Genomic DNA, 19,782 nt, shown 5'->3' on the forward strand with positions numbered 1-19,782 from the left:
AATCTTTGTTCCCCAAAAGAACTGCTTTTATAACTCCTATAGTGAATGGAGTTAACTACCTCTGCAAATGAATTGATATTCTGCAATTTTACATTGTATTCTAATATGAGAAATGAAATCTAAGGATTGAAGGTTTGAAATTTGATACTTTTGTAGCAAATTGTTGTTAACAGTGTTGTTAACACAGTTAACCAAAAATCATGACTCCATAAGACATGCATAGAAACTAGATTTATTATAAGAGAAATTAACATTCATCTGGAATTTCTTCTACCAAATATAAAGGAATCGAGTGATGTAGAGAAGTGATGTAGAGAATGCCTTTGGTATTTAAGTTATAGCAAAAGGGAGAGTTAAAAGGGAATGAGAAGAGGACTAGTCCCCTTCTCAAGGAAAGGGATAAGGGAATAGGAAATAAGAGTGAACTTGTTTTTCCTTTGTGGGAAATACTATTCCATGAAGAGGGCCGGTCTGCTTATCTATCAAGGTCCCAGTTGTAGCAACAGTTTATTGATCTGGGCCAGGCTGTCTGGAGCTAGGCTTAACTTCAGGGGCAGTGAGAGTTTAATAAAGTTCACTTGCGAAAGGTTGCTATTCGGGGGGCTTCATTTCTGGAACATAGAGCAACTCAAGAAAATAAGTTCAGGGATCCTCTTTAGATCCCTCTCTGATCATGACAACCTGCAGATATGCTAATAACCACAGAGAGAGAGGACCTGGTAAAATATCTTGGATACTACTGGGAAGAGCATCTGAAGGTTAAGATAAAAAAGCACTTCACAAGGATAATGGGTAACAGACAGAAAGCTAACAAGAGGCCTATTCATTGAAGTTTGGCCTGAGTCGATGAATTTAGGCCTCTGGGAGCAAGAATTTCTGAACTATGTTAATAAATAAACATGGCTCATACAATTTACAGCATTGGAGATGATACAGGATAGTTCCAAGTACAAAGTAGGATCAGAATCATTGACTAATCACAGTACAAGTTCGAGTAAGAATACCTAAAATTAGGTACTAATTCACACTATACCAAAAACTGAAGTAGTACAATAATAAATATCCATATTAACAAACATTGTCTCCTTGCAATTTAGTAACCCATTCCCATTGTCCATTCAGTCACCATGTTTCATCTTGGATCTCAAATGTCCCATGTAGTTGTCTAGTCTTTGAAACGTCCTTTCTTGGGGACAATTCTGGGAAATATTTGTCCTCAAGAGTATCACTTCTCTAGATTTCTTTTCTGGTTCCTAGTTATTTGTAAATACTCCTTAGATGTTTCTGCTAAAGTCTTTTACAAAAACAGATTTTAATATAAGCCTCAAAGTTTACTTCTCTAAAATCTAGTTCACCTGGTGAAAACCAATTGGAATCTTATAGTTCCAGCTTTATCAGTAATAGAGCTATAAGAGGTGGGGTACCAAAAAGAAACTCAGTTTACTTGTAACTTCAGTTACAGAAGATTATTATTAAGTTATCTTAGGGAGCTTCATCTCTGGAAAATAAGACATCTCAAGAAAACAAGTTCAGGGACCCCTTTAAAAAACTTAACATATTTTGACATACCAAATGTAGTATAGGATGATATTTAAAGAAGGGATTGCCTTGTGTTGCCCTATTGTTACCAGATTTAAAATTATAGCAAGTTTCTGTTTGTGCTTATGTGCTTTGAAGAAAGTATGGATTTTAGATTCTTCCTAAGTCATATTCATTTGTATGGCTGGTACTTTTCCTTCAATGAATATTAGTAGAATTTTGTGCCACACTTTCTAATATTGAGAGGAAAAACCTTTCTCTTTCAGCTGATGTCAATTTTGCATTGGAACTTAGTGACTTGAGGCACCGGCATGGTTTCCATATTATTTTGGTACATAAAAACCAGGCCTCTGAAGCACTGCTGCATCATGCTCATGAGCTTATCAGATTTGAAGAGTTCATTTCAGACTTGCCCCCAAGATTACCACTAAAAATGCCAGTAAGTAAGTGGATGCGTGTGTGAAAGAGACTTAAAGAATATTTTAATTATATCATAATATTAAATTGTAGAGACCATCAAACTTGGAATTGAAAATTATTTTATTTTCATATAGGATCTCAAATTCTTTAAATGACACTTTGATATTTATTTGTTCAATTGTCTATCAAATCATTCCCCAGCCAAAGGTACAGAGCAGGTTAGATTTTGTGCCCTTTTATCATAATTTTTTTTTAAGCATTTTTCAAATTATCTTTTTTGGGGGGAATTTTCTTTTTTTCTTTTTTCCTTTTCTTTCCTTCTTTCTCTTTTTCCTTCTTTCCCTCTGCTTCCTTCTATGTATTGTTTGTGTCTTATTATTTCCTTCTAGTTTTTTCATGACTGTGTCTTTTTGAGAACATTTCTTTTAGATGTGGTTTTGTTTATTTGTGAATTGGAAGTAAACTGTATTCAGTATCTACATGTTATATGTAGATATATGACATTGTTAGTCTCTATTTTGCCTTTTTATTTAGGCTTAAAGAAAAGGCTAAATATTGATTGCCAATGGAATATTATGTCTTGTATATGTTTTCCTCTTAGTTCAGTGTGAATATTAGTTTCACATTTTTCTGTTTATTCTCTTTTAAGACTTTCAGAGATTTAATCATTTTAAATCTGTTACTCTAGCTCAAGGGTTCTTAACTTGGGATATGTGAGCTTGTTTTTTGAAATGTTTTAATAACTATTTCAATAAAATCATTTTCCTTGATGATTATGTGTATTTTGTTTTATGCATTTAAAAACATTCTGAGAAGGTGTATATGAACCACAAACAACAAAGGTTAAAACTTTCAAGTTTCTCTGTCCTGACTCCTGGATAAGAACATAATTTCTGTATATTTTTATTCATGACCCATCAAAAAAGACTATTATGCTATTAATTTAAAGAAAAATGTTAAGGAAAGATTTTTGTTACTTGATTGCTTGCAATCATTTGTTATGGCCCATCTACTCCAATGCATACCAGAACAGAAATCCCCTCTAATATTTCCATCAATAGATCACTTAATGTCTACTTAAAAGGAAACCTATTTCCTCCTGGAGCAGAACATTCCTTTTTTCAATAACCATAGTCTTTAGGATAGTTCTTTCTCATAACAGCAATTCAAATATTTCCATTTCAAATAATTTGAAATAGTTATGATATACTCTTGAAGTCATTTCTAAATTAAAAAATCCTTTGCATTTTAACCAATATTTGTAAGATACGATTTTCATTTCTTTTACCTTCCTTTTATATATATATATATATATATATATATATATATATATATATATATTTGCCTTATAAGAACCTATTGTTCTTAAGTAGTTTGACAATATTCTTAAAAGTATAAACTGAACAGATACTCTTATGTTTGGCTTGACCAGCCAGTGTACAATATAACTCATCTCCTTCAAACTGCATATTATGCCTCTCATTACATCTTAAGATAGTATTAAATTTTTTCAGCTGCTTTGTCTTACTTGGTTTTAGTCAATTAAAACACTTAGATGTTTTTTTCTCATAAATTGCTTTCTAGTTATACCTCTGCAGATTTAGTTCTTGCAAAATTGATTTTTTTTTTTTTTTTTTTTTGGATCCAAGTGTAGGATTTTATCTCCAAAATTTATCTTTTTAGATTTAGATTAAAGATGTAACATTTCAAGATCTTTTTGGATCTTGACTATTTGTTAGGAAAGCTAATTTCTTAGCTACCTCTCTCAATTTTGTGTTATTTGAAAAATTTGATTAGGGTGCTATATGTATACTTTTATCTAAGTCTTTGATAAAAATGTTAAGTAGCATAGAACCCAAGATCTAAACCTCCTTGTAATTTAACATCATTAATGATTATTCTCATATTCTTTTTCAACTTTGAACATTCACCGGGTTCCAATCCACCTAACTGGTTAAGCTGTATCTCTCCATCTTGTTTTCAGTGATAGCCCAAGAGATTTTGTTAAATGCTACTTTAGTTGTCATACATTCTGATGTTCTTCCATTCTAGAGTGATAGAACTCAGAACTCAGAACTCAGAACAAAAAAAGGAAATAGCCTTTTTTTTTTTTTTTTTTTTAGAAGATATATATCATAGTAAAAATTTTTGATGTTGGATAATTTGCCATGTCATCACCCTTTTATTATCACTTATGGTTTAAAAACCATCCATTTTGTTTCTTTGGATTCTAAATGATTGTTTGTACTTGGGTGGATGAAACTTTATCTTTTATCTTTTGCAGCAGTGCCACACTTTGCTTTATGTTTATAACCTACCAACAAACAGAGATGGCAAAAGTGTCAGTAACCGCCTTCGACGCCTGTCAGACAACTGTGGTGGTAAAGTGCTCAGCCTTTCTGGAAGTAGTGCCATTTTGCGCTTCTTGAATCAAGAAAGTGCAGAACGTGCCCAGAAGCGAATGGAAAATGAAGATGTTTTTGGCAACAGAATTATTGTGTCATTTACTCCCAAAAATAAAGAACTTAATGAGATAAAGAATTCAAATACTGTTTCTGATAAAGCAAAATCTCCCAAAAAGGTCAACAAAAATCCAAAGTTATGCTTAGTTAAAGATGGAATTGAACAGTCTCCCAATGCCAAAGTCATGCCTGGAAAAGGATTACAAGCAAATCTTGGATCTGCCACAAAAAATACTAATATTAAAAGTTTACAGGTAATTTTGACAACTTGATTTTTAAAGTTTCTCTTTGGGTATTCTCTTTGACTACAGTTGTGTAGATCACTGACAGACTCAAGCACTGTCAGTTATATATTTTATCCTGTACCATAGACCTGGTGGGAATCATATTTTAAGCAATATTGTCTTTGTATTTTTTTAAGGAACTGTGCCGAATTGAATCTAATACAAATAAAAACAGTGAACACCACCAGCAGGATCATCTAAGGATGGATACACCTTCTCCACAAAATAATTCTCGTGCTGCAAGTGCTGAAACTCTGACAGCCAAAACTGCAGGAACAGCAGAATCTGTTTATAAAAGCTGTCAGAAGTATGTGAAGTTAATTTATTTAAAAACTGAATTAATTGATTATGACACAAATAAGCTTTTCTCTCCCTCTTGTCTTTTTTTTTTTTTTTTTTAATTAGGAAAGAGAACCCTAATAACCGAAGTATTACCAGTTCACCTGTAGAGAAAAAGGATAAAGAGGAGATTATGTTCCAAATCAGTTATCCATCTGCTTTTAGCAAGTTGACTACGTCAAGGCAACTCAGTCCTTTGCTTGTATCTCAGAATTGGTCTTCTAGGTAAAAACCAGCTTTACATATGAGTAGCAATGTTTTTCATGGTGATTTTATTTTTAATTTGAACATTTATGGCAAGAGAAATTATAGGAAGTGTAATCTACTTTTGCTTGAAAGTACACTATTATTATTATTGTGTGTGTGTGTGTGTGTGTGTGTGTGTGTGTGTGTGTGTATATCCCTAGAAGAAATTAGTGATTTCTGATAATTTTCTAGAACTATTTTTCTTAAATGAGTAGACTTAGATCCATGAGTTAGTGATCCTCAAATTATGGAAAACTTTTAGGAAGGAAGTTGACAATTGTCTTGTGGAATGGAAACACTGTGCTCTACTAATCTCTGCTTATGATTTTGGCTAACAACTTAAGAGAGGGGATTTAACCAAGATTGCTGGCCAAAGATAAGGAAAATGTGACTACAGCTGAGAAATTTGCTGTGAATTTATGATTAGTCCCTATTAACCCTGCTGAAGAAACCTGAACTAGAACCAGATCACTGCTGTGTGTATTAATTCAACAAAGATTAGTCATAATAACTTTACAGGCACAAAACAGCAATAATTTATTTTCTAATTTTTATTATAAATTCAGAGAGAGCTTGTGGTATGGGGGAGAAAGAGCTGGCCTTGGAGTCAGAGACTTAGATTCAAATACCTATCTATATATACTAACTCTGTGATTCTGGATAAGATACTTACCCTCTCAGTGCTCTAACCAATTTTCTTAAGACTAGGATGCTATGAAGGTGACAATTGTATTGATAGAGAGAGATTCCTTATCTGAGAGTCCCATAAAAGTAATGAAATTAGTCTTTTTTTTTATAACTTGTCAGCCAAAACAATCAAACATATAAATGAGGAATAAAATTATAATGAAGTTTATCAAAGTAGAGCCAAACAAAAATTATATTTGTTCTCTAGCCCTCTCTTCACTTGAAGTTCCATTAATTTTGCCTTTTTTCTTTTACAGTAATCATTCTTAGTTTTGTTAAGTTTTCTAAATTTAAATCAAATAGTCTGTGGTTGTCTTACAGTCTGAAGATGTCACAAAACTAAACATATAACAAGAATCCAAATTAATGTATTTTTTTATTAGTTTTTTTGACTCAGAAAAGATAATTTCAGAAAGACTCTAGAGACTTTTATAGAGAATCTATAAAATGGGTTTAAGATTTTTCTGTACAGGAAGAAGAATGTGATAAAATAGAGACCCAGAATAGAAAAAGAATATGAAGAGAATAAATTGAGTTCTCATGTTTAGATGGAGTTTTCATGTGTCAAATTTTAAACTTTGTTAAGAATAATTATCTAAAAGGCAGTCTCTTTCATTAGCATGTTTGCTTTTCTCTCAGTAGTAATAACTCAAAGTGCTTTATGGTTCAAAGAATGTTTTTCTCACTAAAAATCTTTTGGAGTATCTAGTGCAGATATCCTTATTTTTCAGGTTGAGGAAACAGGCTCTGAGAGGTTAAGTGATGTTACTGGTGCAGCTTAGTAAAATATCTGAAATGAGATTTAAAGGTTTCTTGACTTTTAAGACCAATACCTTATCTGCTATGCCACAAAAAAATTTAAAGCTAGAAATATTTAATGCACTTAATTTAAATTAAAAGTCAACACATAGTACAGTTATTTTTTTTGAAATTAAGTATAATTATTTGTGCATAGGATTTTTAAACAAAAAGGGAAATTTTTTTAAGGGCCATTTGCATGGTACAACATTTTTTTTTTGACATGTTACAATTAATATTTTTAATATGCTTTTATTTTAAGCAGGAGCGTATCTCCAAACCTTTTGAACAGAGCATCTCCACTTACTTTCAGCATCACAAATCCTAGCAGCACCGATTGCCCTGACCCATTTGCAAATGGTGCTGATATTCAGATTAGTAATATTGACTACAGATTGTCTCGCAAGGAATTACATCAAATTATGCAAGAAGTTTTCTCTAGGCATGGCAAGGTAATCCCTCAAAATTGTTCTTAGTGTTATTTTTATATATTTTTTTTCTTTATTTAGTTTCTTGTCTCCTTTGTTAAAAGAATTTTAAATGGTATAATGTAGCAAATACTACTTAATGTAGTATATAGTTTTAGTGGTTTATTGTAGCCTAATGCAATATGTCAGGTCATTCTTGGTATGTAAAGCACTAAATTATTATAAATTTTAAAAAATGGAAATCAAGCTCATTGCTTTTTGCTTTTGATCTTCTTCAAATCATAGAAACAAACTTTGCTATAGAAACAATCTTCATCTTCCCTTAAGGGAATAAGGAATGACCATTTACCATGATCATAGGACTGGATTAAATGATACTTTTAAGATGTAAATGGGTGATACATCTTAATAACAATTTCTAAAATATAAAACTGAGATTGCTTAGAATTGTTATAATTTCTTTATATTGGTATATGGGTCCATTTAGTGTCCTGTTTTTAGATATAGCTTGCTAACAACACACTGATTATTGTTTTCAGTCTACATCTTCTTGGTGTTTTTGAAGTCAGAAGCGGCCATGAATGTTTCTTTTCTAAGTTTGGTACCCTGGGACCTTTAGATCTAGTGACCTTGACTTGGGTTCTTGAAGTTCCCCTTATTTTAGCTATGTAGAATTCCATAGTCCTGAAAACAGAAACAAAAGTGACCTACAGATAATTACAGGACAGGAGTGACCTTATTATAATACCAAGTTTTAAAAATTTGTCTCGGTGAAATCAGGCTCATTTTTAATTTGGTTTGTTGACAAGAAGCTTATACAGTTTTGCTTTTTTTTGTTTTAGGTGAAGAGCATAGAGCTCAGCCCTCATACAGATTATCAACTAAAAGCTATTGTTCAGATGGAAAATTTGCAGGAAGCAATTATTGCAGTAAATAGTCTTCACAGATATAAAATTGGCAGCAAAAGAATCCAGGTCTCTTTGGCCACCGGAACAGCTAATAAATCTTTGTCTTTACTAAGGTAAAAAAATAAAATAAAATAAAATTATATGAGCAGCATCATAGCTAGTATTTATATATAGTGCTTTATGATTTGCAGAGTGCACTCTCTTCTTCTATCTCTATCTATATGTATGTATGTATATAGGTTATCTCATTTAATTTTCACAACAACTCTCTGAGATAAGTGCTAATAGTATCTCCATTTTTACTGATGGCAAAATTGAGCCTGAGAACAGTTTAGTGACTTGCCTAATTCATTCTGTTAGCTAATTAGAATTGTTATAATTTCTTTATATTGGTATGTGGGTCCATCTAGTGTCCTGTTTTTAGGTATAGCTTGCTAACAACACACTGATTATTGTTTTCAGTCTACATCTTCTTGGTGTTTTTGAAGTCAGAAGCGGCCATGAATGTTTCTTTTCTAAGTTTGATACCCTGGGACCTTTAGATCTAGTGACCTTGACTTGGGTCCTTGAAGTTCCTCCCCTTATTTTAGCTAAGTAGAATTCCGTAGTCCTGAAAACAGAAACAAAAGTGACCTACAGATAATTACAGGACTTTCACTGCTGTATCCCTCAGCTGTTTTACATGTATGGGGGTATTTTACTTATAAATTAGTTCTTTAAAAATAATATTTTTCCATCCTTATTCAGAGTTAAAATTCTAAGGTCATTCTTTTTAAGAAATACATATTAACTGTAGTGAGCACTAAAATAAAGTAACAAATGAATCATCTAATGTATACAGATTTGATGTTTAAAAAAAATAGAAAAATAAAATCAAACTTTAAAAGCAAAGACTTGAAAATCTTCTAAATAAAGATGCCATAAAATTATCTATATATGACATCATATTTCTTATATATTAAGTGTAAGTTCTCCTTAACTCCCATATAGTTTTAAGATTATATGTTCTTTTAAGTTCATATTATTTAGAGAAAATCAGTTGTTAACAGTTTTGATTCTAGTAGAATCACCAGTATGAATTTTTTGTTATTAGGGGTATTTTTCTGGATTTGCATCTATATCATGCTCTTTGTGGATGTATTCTAAAGCTCTATGCTGAACTGGCTTTTCTTTTTGTTAGATTTTTCTCTCAGTGACCTCATCAACTACCTTACATCTCTGTGCATAACTACTAGATCTGTCTCTCTCTCTTTTGAGCTCCATCACTGACTGCCTTTTGGGTATTTCAAACTGGATAGCTCATGTATATCTCAAAATTCAATATGTCTAAAACATAATCCATTGTCTTCCCCCCAAAAATCTTCCTTGACTTAAGTCTATCAGCAGTCAAGGAATTCAAGAAATCTTTGTGTAAAATATACTTAAGCTATGTCTTGAAGGAAATGAAGGATCTGTGAGGTAGAAAGGAAAAGGAAATGCTTTTCAAGCTGCAAAGGGAAAAGGGAATTGGAGTCCATGTATGAGGAACAATTAGAAAGCTAGTTTGGCTAGATTGTAGAGTGTGAAGAGAGGAATAATTTATAATGAGGTTGGAAAGCAGGACAGGGCTAATACTAAAGGGTCTTTTAAAATCACATAGTGAGATTTCTTTCTGAGAGACAATAGGGAGTCTTTAGAGTTTAATCAAGTAAGAGACAGGACATAGACATTTGCAAAAAAATCACTTTGTCATATTCTGTGAAGGATGCATTAGAGGGGAGAGAAGCTTAAAAGCATGGAATCTGCTTAGAAACTTGTAAACTGTTCAATGTCACATAGTTACTATCATTTCCCAGCCTCAGTTCCCTAATATTTAAAAAAGACGATACTAGCACCTGATTTGAGGATCAAATGAGGTAACATCTATAAAGTGCTTTCTGAAACTGAAATCTATAATAAATGCTAGTTGATACCATTTTTTTGGTTTGATGATGATTTATCCCTTTGATAAGTTTGGGCCTGGCATATAGCAGGTGCTAAATACATGTTTGTTGATTAATTGATATAGGAAGGTAGATTTGATTATTATTAGGATCTACGATTTTGTGATCTATTTGGGTAACAACTTAAATACCCTTTTCTCTAAGAGTTAAGTTGCTTAAAATGTCAGTCCTTTTTTGTTTTAAATTGTTTTTTTTTTTTTTGTCATTAATAAATCATTTTAGAGCATGTTCTTCTGAATTATAGCAATTTTAATACACATGAATCCAGTGAATCTTTTAAAGTATATATCTCATTAATTACAGTGCTAATGTAAAATGTTCTCAATTTTACTTTCTAGTAAAATAGGTTAACTTCTGGCTGCATTTCATAAAATTTACAATATGTAACTTCACCTTGTTCTTTGGTTCCCAGATCTTTGTTTTAAAAATTCAGGAGAACTTCAGGAGCTTGCTTTCAGTGTGTGAATAATTTTATTGATAAGTTGTAATCTGTTTACAAAAATGGTTTGAAACAAGTTGTAGAAAATTGTTTTCTAATTTTTTATGCTTATAGCTCAGAAACAGTATCCATTCTTCAAGATGCTCCTGCTTGTTGCTTGCCTTTGTATAAGTTCACAGATGTCTATGAAAAAAAGTAAGTTAACTGAAATTCACTGCTTATTAAAATTATTTTTTAAAAGGATTTTTTAAAATAAACTCATTTTCTATTAATGAATATGACACAAATGTAAATATAATGTTTATTTTTCTTATCTTTGTTAAGTTACTCAAACTGGTGAATTTTTCTGGCATTAAGAAGTTTTTTTTTTTTTTTAAACTGTATACTTAATTCTGTACTTATTTCTATACTTTCTCATTTAGGTTTGGACACAAATTGAGTGTGTCAGACCTATATAAATTAACAGACACAGTAGCAATCCGTGATCAAGGAAATGGGAGGCTGGTGTGTCTACTGCCTAGTAGTCAGGCCCGACAGAGCCCTTTAGGGTCTTCCCAGTCACATGATGGCTCATCAGCTAATTGTAGTCCGATTATATTTGAAGAACTAGAATATCATGAACCTGTCTGCAAGCAGCACAGCTCCAATAAAGATTTCAGGTAGACTATTATGGATTTTTTTTTAGAAAAATTAATCCTCTTGTAAATGTTTTCTTTTATTCTTTAGAAATAATTGATGTTATAGTCTGTTTGTTAAAATTTAAATAGACTACTAAATACTTTTTTCTCATTACTTTAGTGAACATGAATTTGATCCAGACTCATACAAGATTCCTTATGTCGTACTGTCTTTGAAGACATTTGCACCCCAGGTTCACAGTCTTTTACAAACACATGAGGGTACTGTGCCGTTACTGAGGTGAATAATTTTGAATGTCAGTTTTAATGTCAAAACTAGAATAAAATTATTTTTCTGTTCCCCCTGAAATTCAGGTGGACAGTCCTTCTTTGCCAAGTATATTGAAGTTCTATGCTTGGTATTTTCTCTTTTTTAAAAAAATACTTAGCCTAAACTTAACTTGGTTAAATTAAGGAGCTCTAAAATGGAATAAGGTTTCATTTTAGGTTGGGGAAAACATGACCTGAGCAATTAGGGCATGTCTTGTTTTGTTGATGAGGTTTTTATTTCTAAGTTCAAGTTCAGATAATGGGATTCTATTTCTAAATAATATTTATTTTTATTTATATATAATTAAATAAATATATAAATATAAATTTATTTTATTTATAAATATTATATCTAAATAATAGCTGGCATTTCTGTATTCATTTGTGACTTGCAAGAGTGTTTTATGCATACTCGACAATCTTTATTTTACTTCTTGATGATTTACATTTAACTTTTTGTGTGTTTTCCTTGTAGTTTCCCAGATTGCTACACTGCAGAGTTCAGTGATCTAGAAGTGGTGCAGGAAGATCAAGGAGGAGTTCCTTTGGAACATCTCATTACCTGTGTTCCTGGAGTAAACATTGTTACTGCACAGAATGGCATAAAAGTAGTTAAGTGGATACACAATAAGCCCCCACCTCCAAGCACTGGTATGTCTTTATATCCGTTACTTAGTCTATTTGAATTCCTGCTAGTCAGTTCCTAGAAAATTTGGAGAATTCAGTGAAATGTTTATATATCAAATTTGGAGTTTTCTGGTTTTTTATTAACGTTGTAAAAATACCCTACAAGGTTCTTCTTTGCTATTTAAAACTCCACTTTAAAATGCCAGGTACTTTGGAGAAATTTTTTTTTTAAGTTTAGTCATAAATCATCTTTAGCTTATAATGTATATCCATAAAATTCAAAGGCAAAAAAGTTAGTTTCAAATATGTAAAGATACAAAATTTGCCTTTTGATATATTTTATTGCATAAGTTGGCTTAATTGAAAAAAATAACATTTTCTAGACAATCTGGGAAATATGAAAACTGGCATCTATGTTGAGCAAGTAATTGGAGTTGCATGATTTAGAGCCTAGAAGAGGCAAAACTCATGAGAAAATTAAATAAGTTTGTGATGGAGAAAAGATGTAGGTCTCTGTGACCTCTGACCTACAAATGTACTATAGGCTTTACCTGGGAAAGGAATATTCTTATTGTTTCTTGTCAAAGATTATGATAATAATACGGAAAAGCACATTTCTGGGGTAAATTTCAGGGGCTTATCTCATCATTTTTCTTCTCTAATAACTGGTAAAGAAATTTTTGGAAAATGGGTGGATTGTTCCTAATTAGGAGGGGGTCTTGGAGACAGAAACTGAAATTCTTTAGTGGTCAAATCCAGAGAAAAGAAGTATCCAGAGCCACTATGGGCTACCGGTGGTACTGCAGAAGCTGGAAATGGAATAGAGTGGCTTGTGGGAAGGAAATATTACAGAAAGAGAAACCCAAGTCAATGTTTGGTGATATTGTTGGGGTACAAGATGGTGGTCTTTACTGGGACACTGGGTATCCTTAGATACAAGATAGCTCTGTCTGGACATGATAATATCAAGATAAGATAATTCTATAGGATCAACTTGTTCCTCACTGGGGCTTACTTAGATAACAGATAGTATTTTCCTGGGGTCCATTTACCCCATCAAAAAGACATCATTGGAGTTTATTGACTGAGAGGGTGGCATAATCAGAATTGCTTTTTAGGAAAATCACTTTAGTGGCCAAATGGAGAATAGAGTAGAAAGGGAAGAAATTTGAGCCAGCCAGACATATTAGCGAATTATTACAATAATCGAGGCATGAAGTGATGAGAGTATTAGAATAGTGGTAATGTCAGAGGACAAAAGAAGAGTGTATTTGAGAGAGATCATGGAAGGTTAACTCAACAGACTTTGGCAACAACTCAGATATGAGGAGTGAGAGATAGGAGTCCAGGATGACTCCTAGAGTTGTGAGCTGAAAGTTTGGAAAGATTAGTGTTGCCTTCTGCAATAACAAAGAAGGAAGGAAGGGTTTAAGAAGAGAGGTAATGAGTTGTTTTGGACATACTGAATTTGAAATGTCTACTGGAAATTGAGTTCTAGATATTTGAAGGGCAGATGGAGATGCATTATTCTAGGTTAAGAGATAATTATTTGTGAAATCAAATAAACTTAAGGTAGAAATATCAATTTTCAACCTAAATTTGGATTGCTTTCTGAATATAACCTCTTATTGAATGCTTCCCTGATGCTCAGTGTCTTACCGCCTTCTTCCTCTCCCCTCCTACCCCATCCTAAAGCCATACTCTTTTTCTACCTCTCTAAAAAGACTAGTAAGACCAACTGGTTATCAGAACAGGGAAATTGTTGAACCTTGTCTCTTCTACTTCAAGAGAATAGTGTGTATCCATTCTGCATCTTTTTTACTCTTTTGTCATCCATCATTCAAGTCCTTTGAGTTTCAGGATTTTCAATTTAGTAATTAGTTGTGGATTTTTAATTTGTCCTTTTCTAGTTTTTTTTTTTTTTTTTTTTTATGTTCATGTCCAAATCATTGATTTTCTTTCTTTTTTTTTTTTTTTTTTTTTTTGATGTGCTTAGAGATACAAATTTTCCCCTACATACATCTATTTCCTCCTATAACTCATTTAACTTCTCTTTTAGGAATTTAGATGCTATGCCATTTGGTACATATGTGTTTACTATTAATGTTGCTTCATTGGCATCATTTAACAAAACGTAGGTTCCCTGTTTATCTCTTTTAAATAAGTCTGTTTTTGATTTTGTTTTCTCTGAGATCATGTAACAATAAACTTCCATTTCAAGAAAGTATATGTAATAATAGAAGTTATTATATTTATGACTATCTATCTTTTCTTTGCTTCCTTATAGGTTATTCTTTTGTCTCTGCTGTGAACTTTTTTTTTATTCCCTCCCCCCCCCCTTCTGATTTCTCCCCCTTCTTCTCCCTAAATCCCCCAGGCAGGCAACAGTTAAGTACAGATATATTTATGTGTATGTATACACATATACGTGTATACACACACACACACACGTTTAATCCACTTAGATATAATTTGTATAGATATATGTTCATATTTACATATTTATACATGTGCATATAGACATACATGAACATGATCTTAAACAGTTTTAATATGGTTAACGTAATATAGATTTTTCTCTTGATTTAAGCTTTGACTCTGACATCAATTACTAGCTCTACTTTTTTTCCCTAATAAATTTCTGCCACTCCTTGTTATTATGTTTGTGTGTATAATTCTTGAAATCTATCTCTTTTTTTATGTTTTCAAGGTTAGTTGTTTTTCTAGTGAGATAATTTACATTTTCTCCTATTTTTTCATTATTTTGATTTTATTTTATTGGTTCTTGATACCTCATGAAATCCTTAGCTTCCATTTGCTCAGTTCTAATTTTTAAGCAGTTATTTTCTTCAATGAACTTTTGTATCTCCTTTTCCATTGGGCCAGTTCTTCTTTTCAGGGAGTTCTTTCCATCAGTGAATTTTTGTACCTTATTTTTTGTTTGGCTTATTCTACTTTTTTCCTCCTTTTATCTTTTTTTAATAAAATAGTATTTTTCCCTCAGATACATAAGATACTTTTTAGCATTCATTTTACAAGATTTTGAGTTCTAAAGTTTTCTCTCTCCTGCCCTCTCCTTCCCTCTCCCAAAAAAGATTGATAGTTTGATCTAGTTTATACATGTGCTGTTGTGTAAAACATATTTCCATTAGTCACAGTTATGAAAGAAGAAACAGGTCAGAAGGGAAAACAAACCACAAAAAAGAATGAAGTAAGTAGAAAAAAATTGTATGCTTCTATTAGCATTCAGAGCCAGTTCTAAGTTTCAGAATTGTTTTCTTCAAAGAATTTTTATACATCTTTTTTTCATTTTTTTAGTGCTTCCTTCATCAAACTGTTGAATCTTTTTTTTTTAATGAATTTTCTTATATCAATATGATTTCTTTTTTTCAATTGTTCCTGAAAGAAATAGCACCATTACAAAAAACATTAATTTTTGGTCTTGAAAATAAGTTCAAAAACATTTGTTAAATGTGTATGCCCTTTAATCCAGTAGAACCATTATGAGGTCTGTATCCCAAAGAGATCATAAAGAAGGAAAAACAACCTACATGTACTAAAATATTTATAGCAGCTGTTATTGTAGTGACAAAAAATTGGAAATTAAGGGATACCCCCAGCAATTAGGAAATGGCTGAACAAGTTGTGATATATGAATGTAACTTTCTATTGTACTATAAGAAATGATGAGCTGGCAAATTTCAGAAAAGCCTGAAAAGACTTACATGAATTAATGAAAAGTGAAATGAACAGAACCAGAAGAATATTGTGCACAGTAAGAGCAACAGTGATGTGTGATGGTTGGCTATGAATGACTTAGCTCTTCTCAGCAATATAGACAGTTACAAAACAATTACAATAGAGACAAAATACAAAGACAATTACAAAGGATTCAGAATGGAAAATACTGTTCACATCCAGAAAAAGAACTGATGGAGTCTGAATTAGATTGAAGCACATTGTTTTTACCAGTTTTATTTTGTCATGGTTTTTTTCCTTTAGGTTTGTTTCTTTTTTCACATGTCATGTGACTAATATGGAAATATCTTTTATGTAATTGTACATATGTAATCTGTATGCTTATTGTTTGGTGGGAGAATAGAAGGAGAAAAAATTTAGAACTCAAATTTTTAAAAATAATGTTAAAAATTGGCTTTTTGGAAAAAATAAATATTATCAATTTTTTTCTAGCCCTTAATTATTTTTTGGCTAATAACATTGATTCTTAGCTGTACTTACATATGTATATAAAATAGGGCAGTGTTTTTTTCTACTTGGTTGATTTAAATTATTAGTGATTCAATCAATGACTTTTATATTCTGGTTATCTATTGAAAATTTTGTTTGCTTGTTTTTAAATATTCATTTTGTTTCCTATCCTAGATCCGTGGCTGTTGCGTTCTAAAAGTCCAGTGGGGAACCCACAGCTTATCCAGTTCAGTAGAGAAGTAATTGACTTACTGAAGAACCAGCCATCTTGTATCATACCTGTGGGCAAATTCATCCCATCCTATCATCATCACTTTGCAAAGCAATGCCGTGTATCAGACTATGGATATTCCAGATTAATGGAATTGCTAGAAGCAGTTCCTCATGTCTTGCAGGTGAGTGACCCTCAGAAATTTTTTTGGAAGAAATTATTTTGTGAAAATTTGAAATGAGAGAAAATTTGCTTTGCAAAGCAGTGTTTATGCTATCAAGTTCATTATCAATAGGTGTTCCTAGTGAGTTAGAAGATCAGAAAACTCAAAATTCATTTGAACAAGCTTCCCTTTAAAAAACAAATCTCATCACTTTAGCCAGGACAGTATGTTAAGGATAGAAGTTATTTAAAGACAGAAAATGAAGGCTGACTATAAAAGAACACTGCATGTAAAGTATTAGTAGTGGCTCTTCCTTTGATGCTATGGAAGCTCACTAAACATTTGATAAATTGTATTGGTGTCAGACAGGCTGGAATGTAGTATTTCTGAGAATCAGCATGGGTACTAGAAAAAGCCCTGAACTTGGAAACAAAAAACTAAAGATCAAAGCTAGCCCTACTCTTTTACCTTTTAGACCTAAGTTTCCCCCTCCTTATAATGATGAAGTTGGACTTGATAACAGCTGCAACCCCCTTCTATCTGTAAATCCTATAATTCTAATAAGAATTCTTTTTCTGAATTAATAGGATATTTTGCATTGCTGATGATGTAACTCTTTGAAGGTATTTGTGACAACTATTGGAAGCTGAAGAAGGAACCCTGACACTTAAAAAATTTCCCTTGTTTTTACAGATATATTTTACATAACAAATATTTATTTCTGTTTAAACTCAGAGTGAAGGGAGTTGTTCTTTTAACCGGAAATAACATTGATAAATGGGAATGTGATTTTATTGAGTATTTGTTTTCATGAATGTTAAAATTTTAATTCAGATAATTTGATTTTCAGATCCTTGGAATGGGTTCCAAAAGATTACTAACTCTAACCCACAGAGCCCAAGTAAAGCGCTTTACTCAGGATTTATTAAAACTTCTCAAATCCCAAGCCAGTAAACAAGTTATTGTGAGAGAATTTTTGCAGGCTTATCATTGGTAAGTTTGTAAAAAAATAAAAAATAAAAAATAAAAAAAATTAAATACTTCTCCCTCAAAGATTTAAAGATTATGTAATAGTACCATTTTATATTATCTTAATAAACTAATTAAGTAATTTGGACCAGGACCAATTATTTTACTCCTTTTTTTCTCCATTTTTTTTTTTTTAAATACATAGGTGTTTCTCGAAAGATTGGGATGTTACCGAATATGGTGTTTGTGAGTTGATTGATATCATATCAGAAATTCCAGATACAACAATCTGTTTGACCCAACAAGATGATGAAATGGTGATCTGCATCCCCAAAAAAGGTGTGTTGACCTAAATTAGTTAAAGATTTTTCTTTGGTCTACATTCCACCAAGCTAGATTTGGTCCTCATCACCTCATACCCTAGCCTAGTAGCCTTTTGATTTGTCTCCCTATCTCAAATCTTTCCCTACTTTAAATCATCTTTTATTCAGGTACCAGAGTGATCTTCTTAAAGTGTAGTTCTGACCTTGTCAGTCTGCTTTTTGGTAAATTATAGTGGCTCTCTGTTATCTCAGGAATCAGATAAAGACTGAAAATATAGGCTGAATATAAAAAGATCCCTTATTTGACTTGTAAAGTCTTTTATAACCAACCCCTTCCTACTTGTTCAGTCTTCTCAGACTTTACTCTTCTCCACAAACTCTATAATCCAGTGGCATTTATCTCTTTTTTTATTCCTTGCATGAAACACTTCATCTCTTGATGCCCTGCCTTTTTTTTTTTTTTTTTCCCAAACTAATTATCCCCAATTCCTGAAATGCTCTTCTTCCTCACTTCTGACTTCCCTGGATTCCTTGAAGTCTTGGCTAAAAGTCTACCTTCTACAAGAAGCCTTTCCTGTTAGAAACTCATGTCTTAGGTTACCTCCCAATTGACTTGTATAGATATCATTTGTATATAATTTTTTTGTTGCCTCCCTGTGAGCTTCTTGAGAGTAGGAACTGTTTTTGCTTTTCTTTGTTGCTTCAATGCTTAACCCCGCACAGAGTAAGTGTTGAATAAATGTTTGTTCACTGATTGCCATTTTCTGATTAATTTTACGACAAATACCTTCGTGTTTTGATGGAACCTATAACTGCTGGGATGGGAATATGCACTCTCTTCACATAAATGGATGCATGAGTAAATAAAGAAAGCATTTCAAACCAAAAAATTGCCCATATATGTAAAAAGTAGAAGAGGACATTATCACTAACAAAATTTTATCATTAAGACTTCTATTTGCATTGCAAGGAACACCAATTAGAAATGGTCTATGATGTGGTCATCTATCTTGTGGACTTCAATAAGCGATTCTGATTTTGATAATGAGAATAGGATATTCTTACTTCATATTGGATTGTACTTAACTAAAAGATTAAAGTTTGTCAGGACAAAAACCATGTAAATTTTAAATGTTTTCACATACCTATAGTCAGTGGTGATTATTTAAAAAAAAAAAAAAAAGAAAGAAAGAAAAAGACAATAACAAGAATAACCAAAATGTCTTTATCAGGAACAGTGAATTGAAGTTGTTTAGGCGTTACTTATCCTACTAAAAGTGATATTCATTTTTACTTTGCTCTTCCTTCTTTGGTGGATCAGGAGAATCACAGATTTAGAGCTGAGAAGGGCATCTTAAATGTCATCTATTCCAACTCCCTTATTTTATAGATGAGCACTTGAGGATTGAAGGTAATGTTTCCAGGGTCTTATATGACATTGGTTGAATTCAAACCTAGCTTCTCTGACTCATTTGTTTGTGCATTAAAGAGAACAACCTTAATGGGGGAATTGAAATTAAACTCAAATCAATCAATTCTGATTTTTTAGAAAAATACCTCTGGTAGAATATTTTATTGGAAAAAAAGATAAATTTATTAATAATAAAAAAGTAATTTTCAGAGTAGTCTAATGAATTTATTTCATCTATCCTAGCATTGTCCTTCATTACCATTTACATCAAGTCCCAACTGGGCATTCCTTTTTCCCCCCTGCATAATGTGAGTTCCTAGAAGACAAAGATTATGTCTTTTTAATCAGCATATGTGACCTAGTACAATCATGGAGACTAAATATATGTAA

The 19,782-nt window shown here is 32.0% G+C and overlaps 1 protein-coding gene across 4 annotated transcripts in view; it reads left to right on the top strand.

The window, feature by feature from the left end:
• MARF1 (meiosis regulator and mRNA stability factor 1) overlaps positions 1–19,782 on the top strand; it is a 41,892-nt gene that overhangs the window by 12,733 nt on the left and 9,377 nt on the right. For 3 of the 4 annotated variants that reach the window (XM_031944268.1, XM_031944279.1, XM_031944281.1), the window contains 13 exons: positions 1,806–1,978; positions 4,244–4,675; positions 4,843–5,012; positions 5,111–5,269; positions 7,038–7,227; positions 8,046–8,224; positions 10,647–10,727; positions 10,955–11,191; positions 11,331–11,450; positions 11,955–12,130; positions 16,490–16,710; positions 17,540–17,682; positions 17,864–17,997. In XM_031944268.1, the coding sequence (XP_031800128.1) occupies positions 1,806–1,978; positions 4,244–4,675; positions 4,843–5,012; positions 5,111–5,269; positions 7,038–7,227; positions 8,046–8,224; positions 10,647–10,727; positions 10,955–11,191; positions 11,331–11,450; positions 11,955–12,130; positions 16,490–16,710; positions 17,540–17,682; positions 17,864–17,997 (2,415 nt within the window). The remainder of the gene's footprint in view (positions 1–1,805; positions 1,979–4,243; positions 4,676–4,842; positions 5,013–5,110; positions 5,270–7,037; positions 7,228–8,045; positions 8,225–10,646; positions 10,728–10,954; positions 11,192–11,330; positions 11,451–11,954; positions 12,131–16,489; positions 16,711–17,539; positions 17,683–17,863; positions 17,998–19,782) is intronic. The other variant, XM_031944272.1, reaches the window with a different exon arrangement.

Source organism: Sarcophilus harrisii, chromosome 1 (genome assembly GCF_902635505.1).
Source record: "Sarcophilus harrisii chromosome 1, mSarHar1.11, whole genome shotgun sequence".
Classification (NCBI taxonomy): Eukaryota; Metazoa; Chordata; class Mammalia; order Dasyuromorphia; family Dasyuridae; genus Sarcophilus; species Sarcophilus harrisii.